This window comes from Poecilia mexicana, unplaced genomic scaffold (genome assembly GCF_051168715.1).
Source record: "Poecilia mexicana isolate PSO_F unplaced genomic scaffold, ASM5116871v1 scaffold_22, whole genome shotgun sequence".
In the NCBI taxonomy this organism is placed as follows: domain Eukaryota; kingdom Metazoa; phylum Chordata; class Actinopteri; order Cyprinodontiformes; family Poeciliidae; genus Poecilia; species Poecilia mexicana.
The window spans coordinates 24703973-24722953 of NW_028263391.1; the positions used below are offsets into that span (position 1 = coordinate 24703973).

The 18981-nt window shown below is 41.4% G+C and overlaps 1 protein-coding gene across 2 annotated transcripts in view; it reads left to right on the top strand.

Annotated features, from left to right (window-relative positions):
• luzp1 (leucine zipper protein 1) overlaps positions 1-18981 on the top strand; it is a 40681-nt gene that overhangs the window by 7603 nt on the left and 14097 nt on the right. The window contains exons 2-4 of one of the 2 annotated variants that reach the window (XM_015004713.2): positions 11501-11551; positions 13158-13286; positions 18232-18569. In XM_015004713.2, coding sequence (XP_014860199.2) covers positions 18438-18569 — 132 coding nt within the window. In that variant the 5' untranslated portion in view covers positions 11501-11551; positions 13158-13286; positions 18232-18437. The remainder of the gene's footprint in view (positions 1-11500; positions 11552-13157; positions 13287-18231; positions 18570-18981) is intronic. The other variant, XM_015004711.2, reaches the window with a different exon arrangement.

The window sequence follows — 18981 nt, forward strand, 5'->3', positions numbered from 1 at the left end:
CACAGCAAAGCTACAAACACATCAATGATGCAAACTCCAAAACAGACAAATACAGAAACCCAAATGAAACAGAAAAACTCTGCAAACAAAACCTGCAACAACAGGAAATGAGAGCGAAGGGTAAAACTCCACAAATACTAAAAACACCAAGTATGCAACGCTGCAAACTTGCTAAAACATAAGTCCTCCATGCCACTAGGGGGAGTCGACCATCAAATCGTCTGGGACCAGACTCTCAGTAAAGATGGGATGTTGTGATTTAATAGGATCTCAAGAAGAAAGTTGGAGGAAAGAAGGGATAGATGAATTATACTTCATGTCTTTTTGAAATGTGCAAAAACATCAGGATATTTAGATGGGTACTACTACCAACTCCAGACTCCCCCTACTGGTCTGGAGGACATCTGCTTCAGCGTTTGCAACTTTTTTTATTTGCAGTGTTTACCCTTTTTGCTTCTACTTCCTGTGGTTGAAGTGTTTTTCTGTTTTTGCATTTTGGAGTTTCATTCATGTGTTTGCATTGCGTTTCACTGTTCTCTGCACGTTTGCACCTGTCAGCCACTGTAGGATTCAGATGATTTACGAAAAGCTGTAAAAACAGATGAGCGCTCACTGCAAGACTTATCTCCATGTTATGTAACGCTCACCAGTAGCATCCATCCAAACGTCCTCCTCCTATCAGGATTTATTAGCACGCTTCCTGAAACCAGATGACTATCCTGCTGCTTGGGTTCCCAGAGTGTCTGATGTGGGATTATAAGAACATGACAAAGATGTCGCAGCATCGGGTCCAGACATTGGTGGATCATCTTCACTTTGGTTTGTTTAGTTGTTGAGCTTTAGAGGAAACGGTTCCTGGTCGGAGTTACCTTCTGATCTGTAAAGTGTTTAGTAAACCAAATGCGTCTAGATTTAAAACCTTCTGTCTTCACAGCAGGCCTGTGGCCTCTTCCTCCTCCTTTCCCCCACAGTTTGCTGCAGACTGCTGGGAAGAATGTGCGAGTGACTGATAGTTGCTGTGATAATGTTTAATCAGGCCTCACATGGTTGGAGTTTGGACTGTATTGACCAACAATGTGGGTCACTCTGCTACAGTAGCCTTGTTGTTTGTACTGTCAGGTTGAATCGCATGAAAAGGGTTTAGTTCTGATCATTCAAAGGGCGTGCATCATCATGTTTGCACCCTTTCAGCTCTGTTCAGGCTTGAAGTGCACCACAGTTATGTTCTTTTCCAGTTCGATGTGTGAAAACAGCAGCAGAAGGTGGAGTGGAGTGGTGACGTTATCGTTGGAGAGCTGCTATCAGTGACGCAGTGATGGCAAAGTCTGCAGCCTCAGTGTGAGTTCATAATGTGAGGATTCTTATGGTGAATTGTTCAGAGAGGAGGATAAAATCTGGAGAACTCTTATCTGAGACAGTAGGCTGGAGACTTAACAAACCGGCACCAGGGAGCCACAGCGGGCGAATATTTTTACTATGGTTCAGCTTCCAGTCGGGACTAAAACTCCCCCTCTGTGTTTTGGGGTTTTTCACATTCAGTATTTAACAGTGATAATTTGGTTTATTTAGCATGAGAGGGAATGAAGAGGGTTCATATTTTCACCTTGTTGTTCATTCATTCATAAATGTCAGATTCAAACTAAATATTTACTTAGTTTGCAAATGTTTAGCTCCAAGATAAATATTTAGTTTAGAAACTAAAGTTAATATTTAGTTGGCAAGCAGAGTAATATTTATAAGTGTAAATAAATATTTAGCTTCGTTTGGAACCAAATATCTGGATAATTGATCCCAAGCTGTTTTTTAATCTTATGTCCTGATGTTCAACACTTTGTTTCAGCTGTTCCTGGTTTTAAAGTCTTTATAAATAAAGTTTATGTTGAAGCTATATATTTACTTTGAAGCTAAATATTTAGCTTTCTAATTAAATATTTAGTTTGAAACTGACATTTATAAATGAATTAATAACATGGTCAAAATGTGCCTTTTTTCCACTGTAATAAATTATTGCTGTAAATCTTTGTGTATTTTTGCAAACTGCAGCCCATAAATGTGTCTGCTTTGCTCTCATTGGCCTGTCAAAAATGGCTGCCAAGTTGACCCTGTGAAAAAACCCAAAACAAAACATGGAAGAGGTGCAAAGGAAGCAGACTTCAAACGCCTGTGGGAGGAAGTGGAGGAAGGGAGCGCGGCGTTTTCACGTTGCTTGTGAATTCCTGGGACACTTTATTTTCTCAAAGTGCTTTTTCTTCATTAACCAGCCCTGTGATTGTTATCTGGTCGTGCTGTCTCCTGGTCCTTCACCTCACTTAACAGAAGACCCCCCCTCCGCCCCGCCGCTCCTCCGCTCCTCCGCTCCAGGAGTATTTTTGGAACGTAATGAAAAGAGAAATCTGAACTGCTTAGCCTTAAAAGGCATGTCTGGGTCAGCTGGGTGGAAACTTGTGGTATTAATGCCTGCACATTTTCTGTGTGAGTGGGTCATCTGTGATTTTCAGTGTGTGTTGATGCTGTGAGGAATTCCTCGGGTTGGGGGGAGATGGGTGGGCTCCATCTCCAGGAAGGGAGGGAAGGGGCATATTTGGCATATTTCAGGAGCCTTTTCCGTCTGGTTCACGGTGCATTCGCCAAGCGTGGGCAGAAGAAAGCCGAACATCATCTTCTGAAGGTGGTGCAGGCGGGACTCACCTCCACGGAGTCCTGACCCAGAAATCAACCCACCAACGTGGTGAACGGTTATAAAAACGCCGCCTCACACCAGGGCAGAAATGCACAGCTGTGATGCCCCCCCACCGAGCCAACCTCAGTAACGTCCATAAACGGCTACATGTTGACCCAAACTCCCTCATCCAGCACCGGGTTTGGACTGGACCTCTACTAGCCTGGCCTCTGCGGCTTTCCGGTCACTTCTGCCTCGGTTTAAAGTATTAGACTCTGTCATTTGCTGTTGGTTGGCCTCAGAATGATGTGCTGGCAGTTCAGGGCCTGGCGGTTCGCTGAGGTCACTGCGAGGTTGTAGAGGAAGAGACGATCTGAGAAATATCCTCCTTTAAGAAGATGAGTTCACTGTGTTCATGAAGGGATGGAGATGTTCAGCAACAAAACTCAGAGACGCTGTGGGGAGTAAAGATGTTTTCACACCTGATGGTCCAGTCGACCCACTTCTACTGGAACCAGAACATCTGCTCCACCTCCAGCTGCTCTGAGTCACACCAACCTGTTCCCCTCCTGGCCTGTGGGGGCGCTGCACCAAGAACCACTGAAAGAAACAACACAAAAACCTCTGAAGACACTGAGAGCAACTTCCTTCTTCACCAGGTGGAAACAAGATGGAGGATTTTAGCGGTTGGAGGATTTCTCTTTAGTCTTTCTATCACTAGCACTAGACTAGCATGTTTGTTTTGATTGTTTTTACCCAGGATGCACTGTTTGCTTCCTGCATTCACCCCAGCCTGGTTCAGTTCACTTTAACCCGACTCCAGGTCATTTGCCCAGAATGTCCGGTTCATTTGGTGAGGTGTGAACACTAATTGACCTCTGACCTCTGGTCCTAAAATCCTCGGTCTGGATTTAAGTGAATTCTATTTCAGTTTGAATTCATATGCAGATCAGAGACCGCTCCAAATGCAGAAAGTGGACTACAGCACAGGGCATTCTGGGTAAATGCAGTCAAAACAAACATGCTAGCCTAGCGCTAGCAGCTAGCAGGAGAAATGGCTCCTGGTCTTTAGCCAAAGACGAAACAAAAAAAAATCGTCCAACCGCTGAAATCTGACGCCTCCATTTTTCTTTACGTTTCATGAAGAAGGAAGTTTCTCAGTGTCTTCAGAGGTTTTTGTGTCGTTTCCTTCGTTTCTCGGCGATCTGATGACTGAATAACCAGAGCTTTAATCAGCTGGCAGAGAACAACTGTGTGAGTCTCTGTTCTTTGCTCGTGTTCAGATCTTCTCTGTGAACAGTTGGAGGAATTCCCACAATGATTTTCACACATTTTAGTTTCTTGTCTGCGGCTCGTTGAATAAAATTCCTCCTGCGGATTTTATTCCCTGTGATCGTAAAAACATTCATGTTCTCACAGAGAGGAATGCTGGTTCTCTGTCCTGTCGATGAGTTTGTCTCCCCTGTTCTGTATTTTAGCAGGCGGGTCTGGACTCTGAAGCCATTCATATGTTAGGATAAGTTTTCAAGCCAAGAAAATGTTTTCTCTTCCATATTTCTCTGCTCTTTCTTTCTTTTGCCTGCTGTTATCTCTCAGCGCTCCTAAAGGGCATCTGCAGGCCGGGTTTCCAGGTTTCCGCTCGGTGCCAGGGTTACTTATTGCGCTTCCTTTCTGCTGATTATCTGACTGGACCAGCACAACGCTGCTGCAAGGTCATAAAAATAGACTCGGTGAAGCTGCTTTTACTTGCACTCATGAAACTTCTTCTTGCCAAATTAAAAAAAAACTGCGTATTTCTCTTGCGTTTTATGACTTTAAAGTTATGGTTGTGTTGTGGAAGGATGTGGAGAAGGTTGGGAAACTGTTTTAGCCTGAATTTTGTGACATTTAAAGCGCAACTAACCCCTATTTGAAAGCGTAGTCCCCCCACAGACATATTTTGAAAAATGTATCTAAAGTGGGTGGAGCCAAGAGCCACAGGGGGCGTGGCCAAGAGTGGGGATGAATGGAAGGGGTTAATTGTTGCCAACTAAGCAACTTTTCTGAATTTTTTTTTTTAATTTAGTCACTTTTTCTGTTATTGAACTTTAATAGCGACATGCACCATCAGTCGCACATCAGTCGAAATAAATGAGCAGTGAGCTACCAATAAGTTGCTAGAAATAACCTGGACTGATGCAAAAAAGTATTTTCATTTCAGTTTTGCAAAAAACACCAATTTTGATACAACTTTTTATCAGAAAGCTCCAGTTTTTCCATTAAGTAAATGTATGTTTGTACTTCTGATCTGTTCAGTTTCAGTCGATGAAAATGCAGCTGGTCTGTTGTTCGCCTGCAGGAGAGGAAACCCGCTCCACTCGGTGTCCACATTTTAAATAAACTCTACCGATCAGTGCTAACGCTCGCAATTCCAACTCCTGACTCACCACCAGGGGGCGTCTCTGAGTGAGATGGTTTTGTCCCAAACATGGGGTTTAACCAAGTTGGACCAATAGGAAAATCCAACTGCAGTAGCCACAGTTCAACCCACAGAGGGCAGCACTGAGGCGGCTTTATGCTTATTTACATGAAAAAGTTACAATTTGCTCAGAAACATAAAGCTAGCGTCGTTAAGAACCGATTTATTCGTCTCATCTGCAAATAAAAGTTAAGGGGTTGGCTACTCTACATAGTAATGATTTTTTATGCATTATTTAATTGATTAATCGGTAAATGGCTGATTTTAGGGGTGTGGAAGTGCAATCTGTATCTTTTGTCCCTCTACTCTCCCTTCATCGTCTCTTCGCCTCCGTCTGCGGAGCTACAAAAGGTAACCTTGGGACAGCTGCAGCAAGGAGGAGAACGCTGAGAAAATCATAACCTGTGGACTCATGCAGACACTGAAGCCTCCACAGGAATCCCTTAAACACTCCTAAGTCACAGAGTGGCTCATTCATGCACAAACACAGCTGAATACCAGGCATATTTCATTATCCGGCCTGCAGACGCCTCTGTCTCTTTCTCTGCGTCTGTTTTCTCTGGATTTACTGAAACTTCATTTTGTCAGGTGGATTCAGTTTCATTTAGCTTTCTAAAGAGTTTTTTTTTTTTTTTTTTGCCACTTCTCTGAGTTTTGCACCATCTGACCCTTCAGGTAATTTGTTGGGAGTCTCTAAATGTTTGTCAGTTGTGAATAATCATTCTCGCTGTAGAATAAGACAGTGGAAATAATTTTGAAATGTTCCTTTATCCCTTTAAATTAATGACCAGCGATATTTGTTTCCACACCTGCATTCAGATTATTTTCTCCAACGCAGAAAATAACCAAAACTCCACCATCTTTATTGATCATTTTTTAATTAAATGTATTTTATTAGCAGCACTAGAGTCATATTTTCCTTCTTATGACTGTTTTTGTTGGTTTAATTGAGACCAGACTGAAGACTTTATCATCCAGCTTTTGGTAGAAAGAGAAAAACGATAAATCAAGAAAATGGAAATTGAGTTATTTTAATTTATCATGTGATTAATTGATTTATTGCTTATTGCAACTAGTGTTGGCTTCTTTACTCTCTGAGTAAGGAAGGAAAAGTTTGGTGTTTGTTGCCTTTTCTTGCTGTTTTGTGGCGTCTTCCTGCTCCTCTCCTGCCCCTCCAGTCCTGACCAGTTAAGAAACGGTAATATTGAGTAGTAGAGCCGAGCCACACTCTGAAAACTTTCTCATCCCTGCATGACTCGGCGGTTCTCTCCCGTTTCCTCTGTAGGTGTGGATCTCTCAGAAGAATGTGGTTGAATTAGGGTTTTATCTGCAGCTGAGCTCCCAGCCTTGCCGAGCACTGAGACATGGCTGCCTTAAAAGGAAACGGCAGCAGCCAATCGCTTCTGCTCTGCCAGTCGGGGAATGACTCCGTCTGCATGGGCAGAGTCCGGCATGCTCACACAAAACAAGGAAGTGTGTGGGAACTGACGGCACAATGCGCTGGTTATTAATTCTTTAATTAATTCCTACCACACTAATGCGGCTGGCGCGTTGCTGCTGTTTCTAATGTTTGAGCTTAGAAACAAAACGGGAAGCAGTTGCATCAGTTTCACCTTAAATGCTCAGGGTGAAAGTTGTACTATGGAAAAAAACAAGCAATGAAACTGTTCTTTAAAAAAAAAACAATCTCTTCTTCTCAAACTGCTAGAAATGCAAAGATCTGAACTTTGTGGCCAATTTCTGCAGTTTATATAAAACTTAACCAACTAACCCCGATCGGACAGCTGGGATTTCCTCTGCAACGAATTACTAAATCCCCCAAATGAACTGAAGATAAACAGTCTGAGTTTATATTCATTTTCATGTAAATTTGTTTAATTGACTATTTTGCCTAAAACCGTCTCAGTGCTGCCCTCTTTGGGTTGAACGGTGGAACATGTTAGCTTTTTAAATGCAGCCTTTGTGCTTCCTCTGACCTTGAAACAACTCACTGATGCTGAAAATGGCCGACATTAGGTCTTCTTCCTCCAGGAACAACTTCCACACTGAAGAGTGTTGTTGTTGCTACAGCCTGTTGGCTCTGATGGGTAAATCTCGGGGTGCACTAATCGATTGGGCCACTAGGGGGCAAGTGTGAGGTCAACAAACTTGATGTGTCAGGCATGAATTTTTCTCAGTAAAACTAAAAGTTTATTAGGGCTGCAGCTATCGATTATCTTAGTAATTGATTAAGCTATTGATTATTTTTAAGATTAATTGGATAAAAGGCACATTGCGCACATCTTTCATGTAATTTAAGCCTTTCTTATAAAATATCAGAAATACATTAAAAGATTCAAAAACAATAATTCAATTATTTTTTTTAAATTAAGAAAATAAAAATTTTACTGCCTAATATGCCGCATGGCAGAATTCGTTTAGGAGTTTTGGCTGAAACATATTTACAGACCAAAATGTTTTCATCTTAAATTCCTGGTTTAATTACGGCTCTTCATATGTTGTTTTTTTGTTTTATTTTGGTAAATGACCTTACATCAGTTGGCGATCAGTCAATTACTAAATGGGTTTACGATTAATTCAGTTATCTATTAATCGTTTCAACTCTTGTCAGAATTCCCTAAAAATAGTATTGGCTGGTCAGATTTTTTTAAAGATGGCCGTCTTCTGGTCGACCAGCAATCGGTAGAGAAAACAATATGTTGAATTTTTTAAAATGTTTTTGTGAGTTTCTGACCACCAGGTCAGCAGTCGTGGTGAAAATCAAAGATCAGGTCGACGTTTTCACAGGATCTCAGTTTGACTCAGTTTTGCATCATTTTTTCTCCTGCTCTAGTTTTTCTCGTGAAAATCCCTCATACAACGACGTTTAGAGGGAGCCGACACGTGTTGCACCCCCAGGTTCTGCTGAGTCGGCCGCTGGGCCGTTCCTGCGCTGCGTGACGCAGCTGCTGAAGCCGTTCTGTGGCATTGTTAGCTGTCAGTGGGGCTGAATAATGAGGAGCTGCTGGGAAACGGCCGGTAGCGTGTGAACGTCTTGGCGGCGCTTTGAAAAGCTGGGAGTTATTAAACATTAGGGCTGGTTCTGCAGGTTCACGGTGAAGTTCAGGAGCTGAATGGTTTTCCATCTGACGAGCGCAGAGGTGAAGGTTTGACCCCACCTTGCTGCGCTGCAGGAATGCAGCAGGAATGCAGATGAAGATTCACTCTGTTCCACTTTTCATCGCTCCTCCATCTTTTAATGCCTTTAATCTAAATGAATAATTTTATTTCAGTCTTTTTTGTTTCTTTTGCTTTCCCCTGGTCTTCCTTTTCATTCTGTTCACTGTGTTTGATTTGGGCATTCCTTTCCCCCTTAGCAGACAAAACAACCACAGACCCCACTGAAAACACACACACACACACACACACACACACGCACACGCACGCACGCACACACACACACACACACACACACACACACACACGCACACACGCACACACGCACACACACACACACACACACACACACACACACACACACGCTCGCTCTCCCCCTAATCACACACAGGAAATGGGCTCCCATGCAGGCTCGGCCCGCCTGGCCGCTGAAAGCCAGGATGGGCCTTAAGGCCATGAAACGTTCTCCAGGAACGTTCCCTCGTTGCTTCTTCTCCCTTCGAGTTCTCGTTTCTGTCTGAAAACGTTCCTTCTGGCACTTTATTGTATTGTATTAATTTATTCTTTTAACATCACTTTTTGATGAGGGCAACACTAAACGCTGCGTTGGGAATTGCTGCATGTCATCCCTCCATCAAGCCTGGTGTTGGCAGCATCATGCTGTGAGGATGGAGCTAAATATAGGAAAACTCTTTTGACAAAACTTTTTACAGGCTGAAGATTGTAAGAATAGAATGACCTAGTCAAAGTAACAACCAACATTCAACTGAGAATCAGTGGCAAGATTTGAGAACTGATGCTCACCAATGGAATTTAAGAAAAAAAGCATGCCACACATTTCAGATTGAATCATTTTTTTCCCTCTAATTCACAATTATCCTCTGCTTCCTTTTATGATGTAGAAAACCAGTAAAATGCGTCAAAGTTTGTGACTCAAGCTGCAGGTGAACTGGAAGCAACAACTGGAGGAAAACTGGACCTGGAGCCATGTTGTGTGTTTCTAAAACTAAAACATTCTAAAATCAGAGATTTAATATCCTTCCTTTTCATCTGTATGAATATATTTATTAGCCTTTGGATCTAATGTGAAATTGATTTTTACTTTTTTCCCCACACAAACGGTTTACATCAGCAAAAGTTCGTGACAAAACACTCAGTGGGTTTGTTGGGAATAATTAATAAACTTTTTGGAAATGTTATCATCTGAGTGTTATCACATCATAATATTTTAATCTTTTTGAATCCTGCACCTAAAAATTAACCAAAGTATGAAAAAACTAAAACTACAAAAGAAACTAAATTTTGATACACACACACACACACACACACACGTCAGCAGAATCTGGCGCTTGGCTGACGTTGGGATTGGCGTTGAGCGTGAGAAAGTGAAATGATTCAGCAGATTCTGATGTTGTGGGTCTGACTGAGCGCCGCCGCCGTCCTGCAGCAGCAGCAGAAGAAGAAGAGAGGAAACGAGGTGCCGAGTGGCGGGAGGAGCTGCAAACTTCCAGCTTCACGTCCGTAACGGATCGTCCCTCTGAACGCGTCGCCGACTCCAGCTGCAAACTTCATTGTTGTCGGTTTAAACATGGAGGTTTGCTCTTCCTCACGCACTTCGTCATCAGCTCACTGATGCTTCATGGATTTATTTCGTGTGAAGTACTGTGGACATTCATTTGCTTTTGCAGTTTTTAAATAACTTTCATTATTTATGAAGCAAAAAAAAAAAAAAATCCATAAAAACACTAATTTATCCAGATTAATCGAGATCATGAACGTCCTTAAGCTGTTGGTACCATAACAAATTTTGCTTTAATTGTCTCTGAAGTTACTGCGGTAAACAGTAATGTTGTTGTTTTCAGACCAATTTAATGGCATAATAATGCAAAAACACATTCTCACAGATCAAGAAAATTTAAATTCTTATAAACATTTTAACACTGGAACAGGGTGACATTTTAAATATCCAAAATAAATAAACAAAACAACAGAAACAACAAATAAAATGAATTATGAAGACAAATTATCCAGACTGAAAACCTTTATCACCCAGTTTTTGGTAGAAAAAGAGAGAAAAGACAAAAATGACTTGATTTTAATTCATTATGTGATTAACGGATTTGCCTTTTAGCAATAAGCTATGGCAATAATAGTTTATTGTCCAACAAAAGCCTAGTGATCTGTTTGTCTATATTCTTTACGTTGAATTTGTCGACCTCACAATCAAATAAAAAGAAAGAAAGTTGGTTCTTTATTGCTTTTTGGCATCCTGGCCTAGTCAAATCCATAATTTAACAGGTTTGGGTGGCTGACTGGTAGTTTCAGGTTGGTTTGAGTAACTTTGAATCCTGTTTCGGAGGCTCTGGAACACGGAGGAGCGTCAGGCTGACGCTAACGGTGGAAACGCGTTAGCTCTGACTGAATCGGTTCCTCCTCCTTTAAATTCAGTCCAGACTCTTGGATCTGGACTCGGCTTAACCAAACATATGGAACGCTACTGTCATGGAATGCTGCGAGTCGGCAGCGTTTCCTCCGTGTGTGTGTGTGTGTGTGTGTGTGCGTGTGTGCGTGTGCGTGTGTGTGTGTGCGTTTGTTTGTAATACCTTGTGGGGACGATTTTCCTGACATATACTACGTTGTGGGGACCAATCGCTCCTTGTAGGGACCGGAGCCCGGTCCCCACGAGGGGAAACCCTTTTTTTGGGTCAGGGGTCAGAGTTAGGGCTAAGGTATGAATTGAGTTTTGGTTGGTTAGGGTTAGGTATGTGATGGTTAGGGTTAGGAAAAGGGTAAAGGTCAGGTTTAGGCTGTAGAAATGAATGGAAGTCAATTGAAAGTCCCCACAAAGATAGCAAAACAAACATGTGTGTGTGAGTGTGAAGCAGACGAGAGCTCCTAGGATGTTGATGATGATTAAGATAATGTGTGTGTGTAAAAGTGCCTCTGCAGACGGCTGAATGGGGCCTTCTGTTGTGCTGGCCAAACATTGCCTGTCTGCTCATGCATGAGTCCCATATCTGAGCCGTTAGCTCATCCTTAGCCGGTTAGCTTGACTGTGAACAATCTCCTCTACAGTGGCTGCATTGTCAGCCCCGCCGCAGCCTCAGCTCCTGCCAACTGCACCAGATGACATTGGTGAAAGATGGCATGAGTGTGTGTGTGTTGATATTATGATGACCAGTGCTCCTCTTTGCCTAACCTCCTGCCCTCTGTGTGTGTTCCTGCAGGATGGAGGTATTCTGGAGGGGAGTGTAACGTCCTGAAGACGAAACGTTAAAGTAAGTCTGATTTACTCTTTTCATCTCTTTGCAGAAAAGCTTTCCAAAAAAAAAAAACACTCCTCAAAATTGTTTCACAATTTGTCACATTTCCACCACAAACGTGTCCAGATGTGACCAACCTGAGAGAACAATCGGCACCGTCCAGCTGCTGGGTCAGGGACAGGCTGGGTTAGCAGAGCTAACTTTTCCCTTGGCGCTTTAAAGGTTTTGCTAAATTTGAAAAAGTTTAGCACACATCACTTCCCCTAAATTCATCTTTCTAGATCAATTGGCTGTTTTGTAAAACTTCAGTTGATTAAAGTTTGACATCGATGTTGACGTTTTGGTCATCGACTGTTAATTTTTAAAGTCGTTAGATTCATGCTTTTATTTTGGAGTGGGTAAAGGTAGGTGAGTAAATGTCCTGCTGCTGATCGACGTAACGCATGTTACTGACACATGGTGGGTATCAACATGGCTGAATTTAGCACCTCAGCATTAGCTTGCAGTAAACACAAAGTTGATTTATTGTTAGTTTTGACTACATATAATGTTGATGTAGCGCTTTAGCATTATCTTCCATTATAAACTGTTTTGGTATTTAGCTACGGTGGCCCAGATGGGATAAACTGACCTCAGGGCGTCATACCAGGGAGAGGAGGAGAGTCGCAGCGGGTCGCTTTATTCCTTTTTAAGTTGTAATCTGTCAGAGGAGACGACTTTATGTCGTTACAACAACACATAAAATTCTCATTAAAACAAGAAAGCTTTACTTCTTAGTTTTTTTACGATATTTTTTTATTTTGTCTTTCAAGTGAAATACAGGTAAACATTTGCACATTATAAAACGGAGTTTGGAACATGAATTCATATACCTGTGCATATGTTTATACATGAGAATAAATAAACAAAAAACCAGAATCTCAGCTTTAAATGAGATCTGCTGCTCCATTTTACATCTCATTGAAATGAGATTCGGCTCCTGAATTTATCTCCAAGCTGTTAAAGCTTCCATATAAGGCAAACCCAAAATTGCCAAATGTTATCAGACCAAAAATACATTTTTATTGCAGAAGTGATTTATGTCCTAAAGCAGCTTGGGGAGTGGCGGTAGCAGGAACAACCAGACGGCAAAATAAATAATAATCAAACAATCAGAACTGAGCAGAGAGATTTACTGTGTTTTTCCTTTTTAAGATGAGATGAAACTGGAAATGTTCCTTCTGCTCCTCAAACATCAAAGAAAACACATGAAACACTAGTTAGATTTTATGTATTTATTGTTATTTATTTGTAACTTTATGAATGCCGAGGTGCATTTTCTGATTTAGAGGTTTTAAGTTTTTTTTTATCTGGACTCATTATTTCCTGGCCATCAGATAAATTCAGGTGTTTTATTATTTGTGCACCAATGTGGAACATCCTGCTAACCAACAGCAGGTTTGATGGCCTCTTTTAAAGCAGAATATGAAAAGTTTTGTCATTTTTCTCCAGATCTTGGTGTATTCATGCAGCACTGTGAGAAGCCGTCCTGCCGGCTGCAGCATCTCCTGTTTGCTGGTTTCACTCCCAGCCCCTCGGTGCTGCTGACTCTGACGAGTGTCGCCGTGTTTTCTCTTATCAGTGTGACGCTCTCGCATTCCTCCTGGGGCAGCTCATCGTGTGACGCAGCCTCCTGAGTCGGGTCGGGTCGAGTCGGACGGGGTTTGATGTCTGCTGGAGCCTTTGAGCGGCTGCTGGGAGTTTTAAATAGGTACGGAGGGCAGCGCCGCCCAGCCGCTCACCGGGTCACGGAGTTTCTGCTCGGGGCAGATCGCTCGCTCTGGGATCGTTGGGGAAGGTCTGCTGTCAGCACATCCATGAGCTCAAATTTAAGATTTACTTTAGTTTCATGAAGGCACTTTGGATTTTTATCAATCGAATCCAGACAATAATCAAAACATCCACTGATGATTCGATTATTGATCAGGTTGTCGGACAAAATTCTGTTTCATCATTTAGCAACCAAACTATTTATCAAAAAATATCTGATGAGCGTCAGACTGTATATTATTTACTCCTTTCTTTTTTCTCTTCCTTTTTCCAATTCTCTCTCCAGTTTTTTCTCCTTTTCTTCCCATTTGTTTGTTTTTTGTTTTTAATTTTTTTAACTTTCCCCTTTTACCAATTTCTCTAGTTTTTCTTGCTGGATTTATTTTCCTGTTTCAGTTCTTCTTTTTTAATATTAATAATAAAAAAAAATTCTTGTTTCTCTTTTTTTTCTTCCAATTTTTTACTTCCTTTCCTTTCTTGCTTTTGTTTTATCTGTTTTCCTTTTATTTTCCTACATTTTCCTTTATTTAGTTTTTTTCTCTTCTTTTTTTGTAGCAGTGCACTGATTGCGGTTTTCTGGCCGATCACACATCCTTAAAAATCCTGACCTACTGATTTTGATTGCAAGCTAAATAATTTAGCTTCAAACTAAATATTACTTTGTAAACTAAATATTGAGGTTACTATTCAGATATTTATCTTGAAACTGTGACATGAATACATGGTGAAAATCTGACTCTGAATAATGACAGACATGCTTAAATAATTTCTTTTATTTTTTGACTTCTCCTAACTTTCCACCGTCTGTGAACATCAGATTCTGCTCAGTCGTTCGATTTGGTTCACTTCAACATTTTTTCCCGTAAAACAAAACTTCTTCTCCTGCAGACGACATTCAGCTCAACCGTCATGTCTGCAGCTTTTCAGTCAGAATCTGCGAGGAAAAACGCAGCTCTGTTCTTTGTTGATCCTTTTTTGTACTTTCAGTCGTAGTTTTGCAGAAATGAAATCGTACCTTCCATGTTGACATTTTTCTAGACTGACAGAGTGCTAGAAACGGGAAAAGGCAACACGACAGCACAGGAAACGGCAAACCGACCATTATAGGACGCCGGCCTTCTTTATCTTGGAAAACGGGACAGTGCGGGCCAAGCTTCAGGTCTCCGCCATCTTGTGGTTTCAGGCTGCGCCAGCATCCATCCACACACATCAGTACGTTTGCATAAAGGCCGTTCCTGTGGCCCGTTCCCTGTAAGGAGATGTGCTTTCTGATTGGACTGTTTATCGTGTTTATGAAGCAGAAGAGCCTCAAAACCAAGTTAACGTCAAGTGCAAGAAGAGAGCGGGTCTTCTCCCCCCGCTGTTCCTCAGAACAGAACAAAATGTACTAAAGGGGAACGGTCAGGCCTGAAGCCTTAATTATATGCTTTCTGCTGTAACCTTGGTGTGTGTGTGTGTGTGTGTGTGTGTTTGGGTTTGTAAGAAACTCTGGAGTGGTTGACAGAACCTTTCTGCTAAACTTCAGCCACATCTTGTAGATGTTTGACTTTTATTCTCAGATTAAAGGAAAGCAGCAGAGACGGATAAACAGCATTAGATTAATCGACTGTTTTATTCCCAGTGGAGGAACGCGCTGCGGTCAGACGGGATGAAAATTTAAATTTACGGCCTACAAAAAAAAGCAGAAGTTTTCATCAAGCTCACAGTGAAACATGGTGGTGGCAGCATTATGCTGTGAGGAGGCTGTAAGTGATTTCAGACCGCAGAGGAGGTTCATCTTCCATCACGGCGACAATAAACGTACGGTCAGAGATGACAGAATGGCCTAGTTAAAGCCTTTTCAGAATATGTGGAAAGACTTGAAATTTGGTGCTCAAGCAAGCAGAAGTTTAGCTCCATAACTATTTAACTCAACTAAATATTCAGTTTTAAGCTAAATATTTAGTTTTCCAGCTAAATATTTAGTTTTCCAGCTAAATATTTAGTTTTCCAGCTAAATATTTAGCATGAGGCTAAATGTTTATCCTCGTATTAAAGTTAAATCTTTAGCTTGTTAGCTAAATATTAAGTGTGAAGTTGAATCTTTAGCTAGGAAGCTATATATTTAGCTCTAAGCTAAATATTTACCTTGCATTGAATTGCACTGAATTTTATTTAGGTGTGTCAGAGTAGAAGGGCCTCTGGGAAAAACAAACATTCAACAGATTTTTGTACGAATATAAATTCTTAGGATGATTTATGACTTGCTTCCCAAAGCCTCCACAGCTGCTGGTCATGATGTTACTTTTACTGCGTACTAACTCAGGTAAACCGTTTCCCTCCCTTTAGTTTTCAGTGGCAGCGTTTTTCCCCGAGCCTCATTCTGATCCGCCACAAAGAGCTGAAATATTTTCCACCACTGACCAAATCTCTCTTTGATGGATTTATGAGAATCTCATGCTGTATTTTTAGTCTGCTGGATTGGGATCAGTCGCAGGGACGGTCGTGGATCCCAGCAACCGGCTGAGGAAAACACGGAGCATTCCTCCGGAGCGAAGGTGTTTCTGCTGCTTCCCTCTGTTCCTCCAGGACTTTATCTGCTGCATGTCAGCGTTACTGAGCCAGAACAACCCGGTGACATGTGTACGTTCAAAGCATATTTACTTCTAGTAAGACTTTTAATGAGCTGTGGGGAGACAGCTTTGGGTTTCATCGCACCAAATAAAAGTATAGAAAGTGTATTATTCCATCTTAAAGGAACCGTAATGACATGTCAAAGAGTTCTGCACACATGGTTCATATAGACGCAGATTTACGGCGAGACGTCAAAGGAAGCTGCACAGATCCTCCTGTGTTGTGGCTTCAGGCTTCAGGATGGTGAGGCTGTAAAGCGGGAGGAAGAGGAGCCGTGGAGCCGGCCGTCGGGTTGGGGGGCGGGGGGCGGACATAAGTGATGATGAGCCCAGATGTGGCGTCCTCCAATCGGGTCGATATGGACCTTCTTTCTTCCTCTGTGGTCAATGTGAGAAACTGATGGGGGGAGGGATGATCCTGCTACCTGAATCATTCATGAGATCTGTGGTGACCCGTAGCAACCACTAACCCCGCCCCCTGACCGACAGGGCGGCCATGTTGGTGGCATTCATGACTTTCCTGGTGATCTGCTGGTTCTTAATGACGGACCTGAGGGAGCAGCAGCCGGGCGGTGGGTCGAGATGTGCTGCTGTCAGCAGGAAGAAGGGATCGATGTGGGACAACAGAGCTGCACACACACACACACACACACACACACACACACACACACACACACACACACACACACACACACACACACACACACACACACAACCTACTACAAAGGACGGGCAAGGTGAAAGACGGGCTGGAGAAATTTCCTTGGTCTGTTTGGATGATTCCAACACAAATTATTAGTGTTTGAACATTTCAAATCACTTCAGTGTTTCTCTAATACACCTTTAAAAAGGGCCATTATTTATAAAAGCATTCATGGTCTGTTCTGAGATCTGTAATATGTCAAATTTACTTCTGACTTGTTTTGTCCTCTACACATGGCTTTCCTAATAATAAGTAAAAAACAAACACAACAAACTGATGATTAGTGTTTTAGTTTTCTATTTATTATGGTTGGGACTTTAGCATGTAAATTTTCATTATTTACGTTGATTTTAACACAATTAATTTCTTTTTTACTTTTACATACAAAAGTTCCAAGCTGGAACCGTTTTATTGTCACGTTTCTGGTACACCCATAAGTCTGACGCACCAGCGACATCTGCCAACAGCAGCAAACCCGCTGGAGGTTAATTTCTGCTTCTGCACGGATCTGATTGGATCTGAAAATACTTCTGTTGTGTTCAAGTTGTACTAAAAGGAGTGAGCCAATCAGAGAAGCTTTTCAAGCCTAAATTAGCATCTCAGTGCTAAGCATGTAGCCGCTAATGCTAATATCAGCGTTCTCAGTCCATATTTCTAAAACAAATCTCCATGAATGATCAGGAGTTCCTGAGACTTTGGAAAGATGAACTTTGCTTTAATCTGATGGTTGAAGAACCTAAATAAGATTAAAAACTATAAAAATATTTTTGTAGAGCTCATGTCTATTAATTCAATAACTTGGTAGCAAAAAGAGTTTCTGATTTGAAAATTGCACTAATGTTCAGTGTAAAAAGTAACTCTTGATATGAATATAAGTGACTGACACATTTTCAAAATGTGTAACGGAGCATTAAATTAATGCATCATTTGATTCTGATGGTAAAAATGTGTGAAGCTGCATATTTTCTTACATGTGTTTTGCATTTCAAGGCAAAAACAACTGACTGTTTTCTAGTTTTTATAACAGATTCATAATAAGAACATGAAATTATCAGACCGACTGTTCTATCAGAACATCATGGGAAAATGGGACATTTTAAAACATTTTTAGGCTTTTTTATGTAGCTTAGTGGGAAGAAATTGAAGGAAAAATGCCCATAAAAGGACTATCTGTAATTAACTCACTCAATGTAATGAAGTTTGAAGTCCTGAACCACTGATAGCTTCGACTGCAGCGATCTCTAAGGCAGCATTAATAAACACATGAAATCCACACTGAAATTAATAATGAATTGTTTATCCAGCTGTTTTATCTCTGCTCACATGAAACATTTTTCTTGATTCAGCCAATGAATCAGCTGCTTGACTAACTTGGAGGATGAAACAAACTTTTTCAGTTGAAGAGTAAATTTATTTGAGTGTTTTTTTTATGTTTTTACTGTGTAAAATGGGTGTAATCAGCAACTCTTGACTCATTTTTCTGTCTTTCTTGCTACTTTTGGGAACAGCAACTGACATTGACAAATCACGGATGACTAATTAGTGTCATTTCCTGTCCTTCTCTCCTACAGATGACAGATTTGTCTGCTAAACACCATTTAGAGGCAATTTCGGAGACCTAAACAACCGCAACCAGTCAGGCTGACAAGAGGACCAGGAGAGCGCTTTGAGGTCCTGCTATCACTGCCACACAGATGTGGAAGTCTCAAAACGCTGTTTTCAAATAACCTGGACGTCGAAAACAGAGAGAAAAGAATCCGATCTGAAGTTAGCAGCCATGTCGGATCATAAAGACATGACGCACCGCCACTTACGGCACAAGCTGCAGAGTCTTGGCAGGAGGCTGGACGAACTGGAAGAAGCGACCAACAAGCTGCAGAAGTCTGAGGACGAGCTGCTCGACCTGCAGGTTGGTGGCGCTGCGCATCACGACTTTAACAGTTTGGGTTGAGCTTACAGGGATCAGAACCAAATTATTACAACAATTTACTTTAAATTAATGTCAAGATGAATTTGCTTATGATAATTATTAGACCCAGAAATGGATCAGTTGCCTCCAGGGTTAATTTTGGTGGATTATTAGTTTTTCTGCCATGTCGGATTAAAAACATTTTTAAAGAAAACTCCCAATCGAGACCCAAAGGAAGAAAATGGTCTGTTTCCTCAAAACTGCTGTAAAAATGTTATTCAAATATTGTTTTTCATTTTCATCAAGACGGTTTGTGAAAACTACTTTACCCTGAAATATCCATACTGCTGCTAACGATAGTATTTGGGGATTTTAACTCTTCAAAAGTGAATTTTTTTAATTCATCCACAGT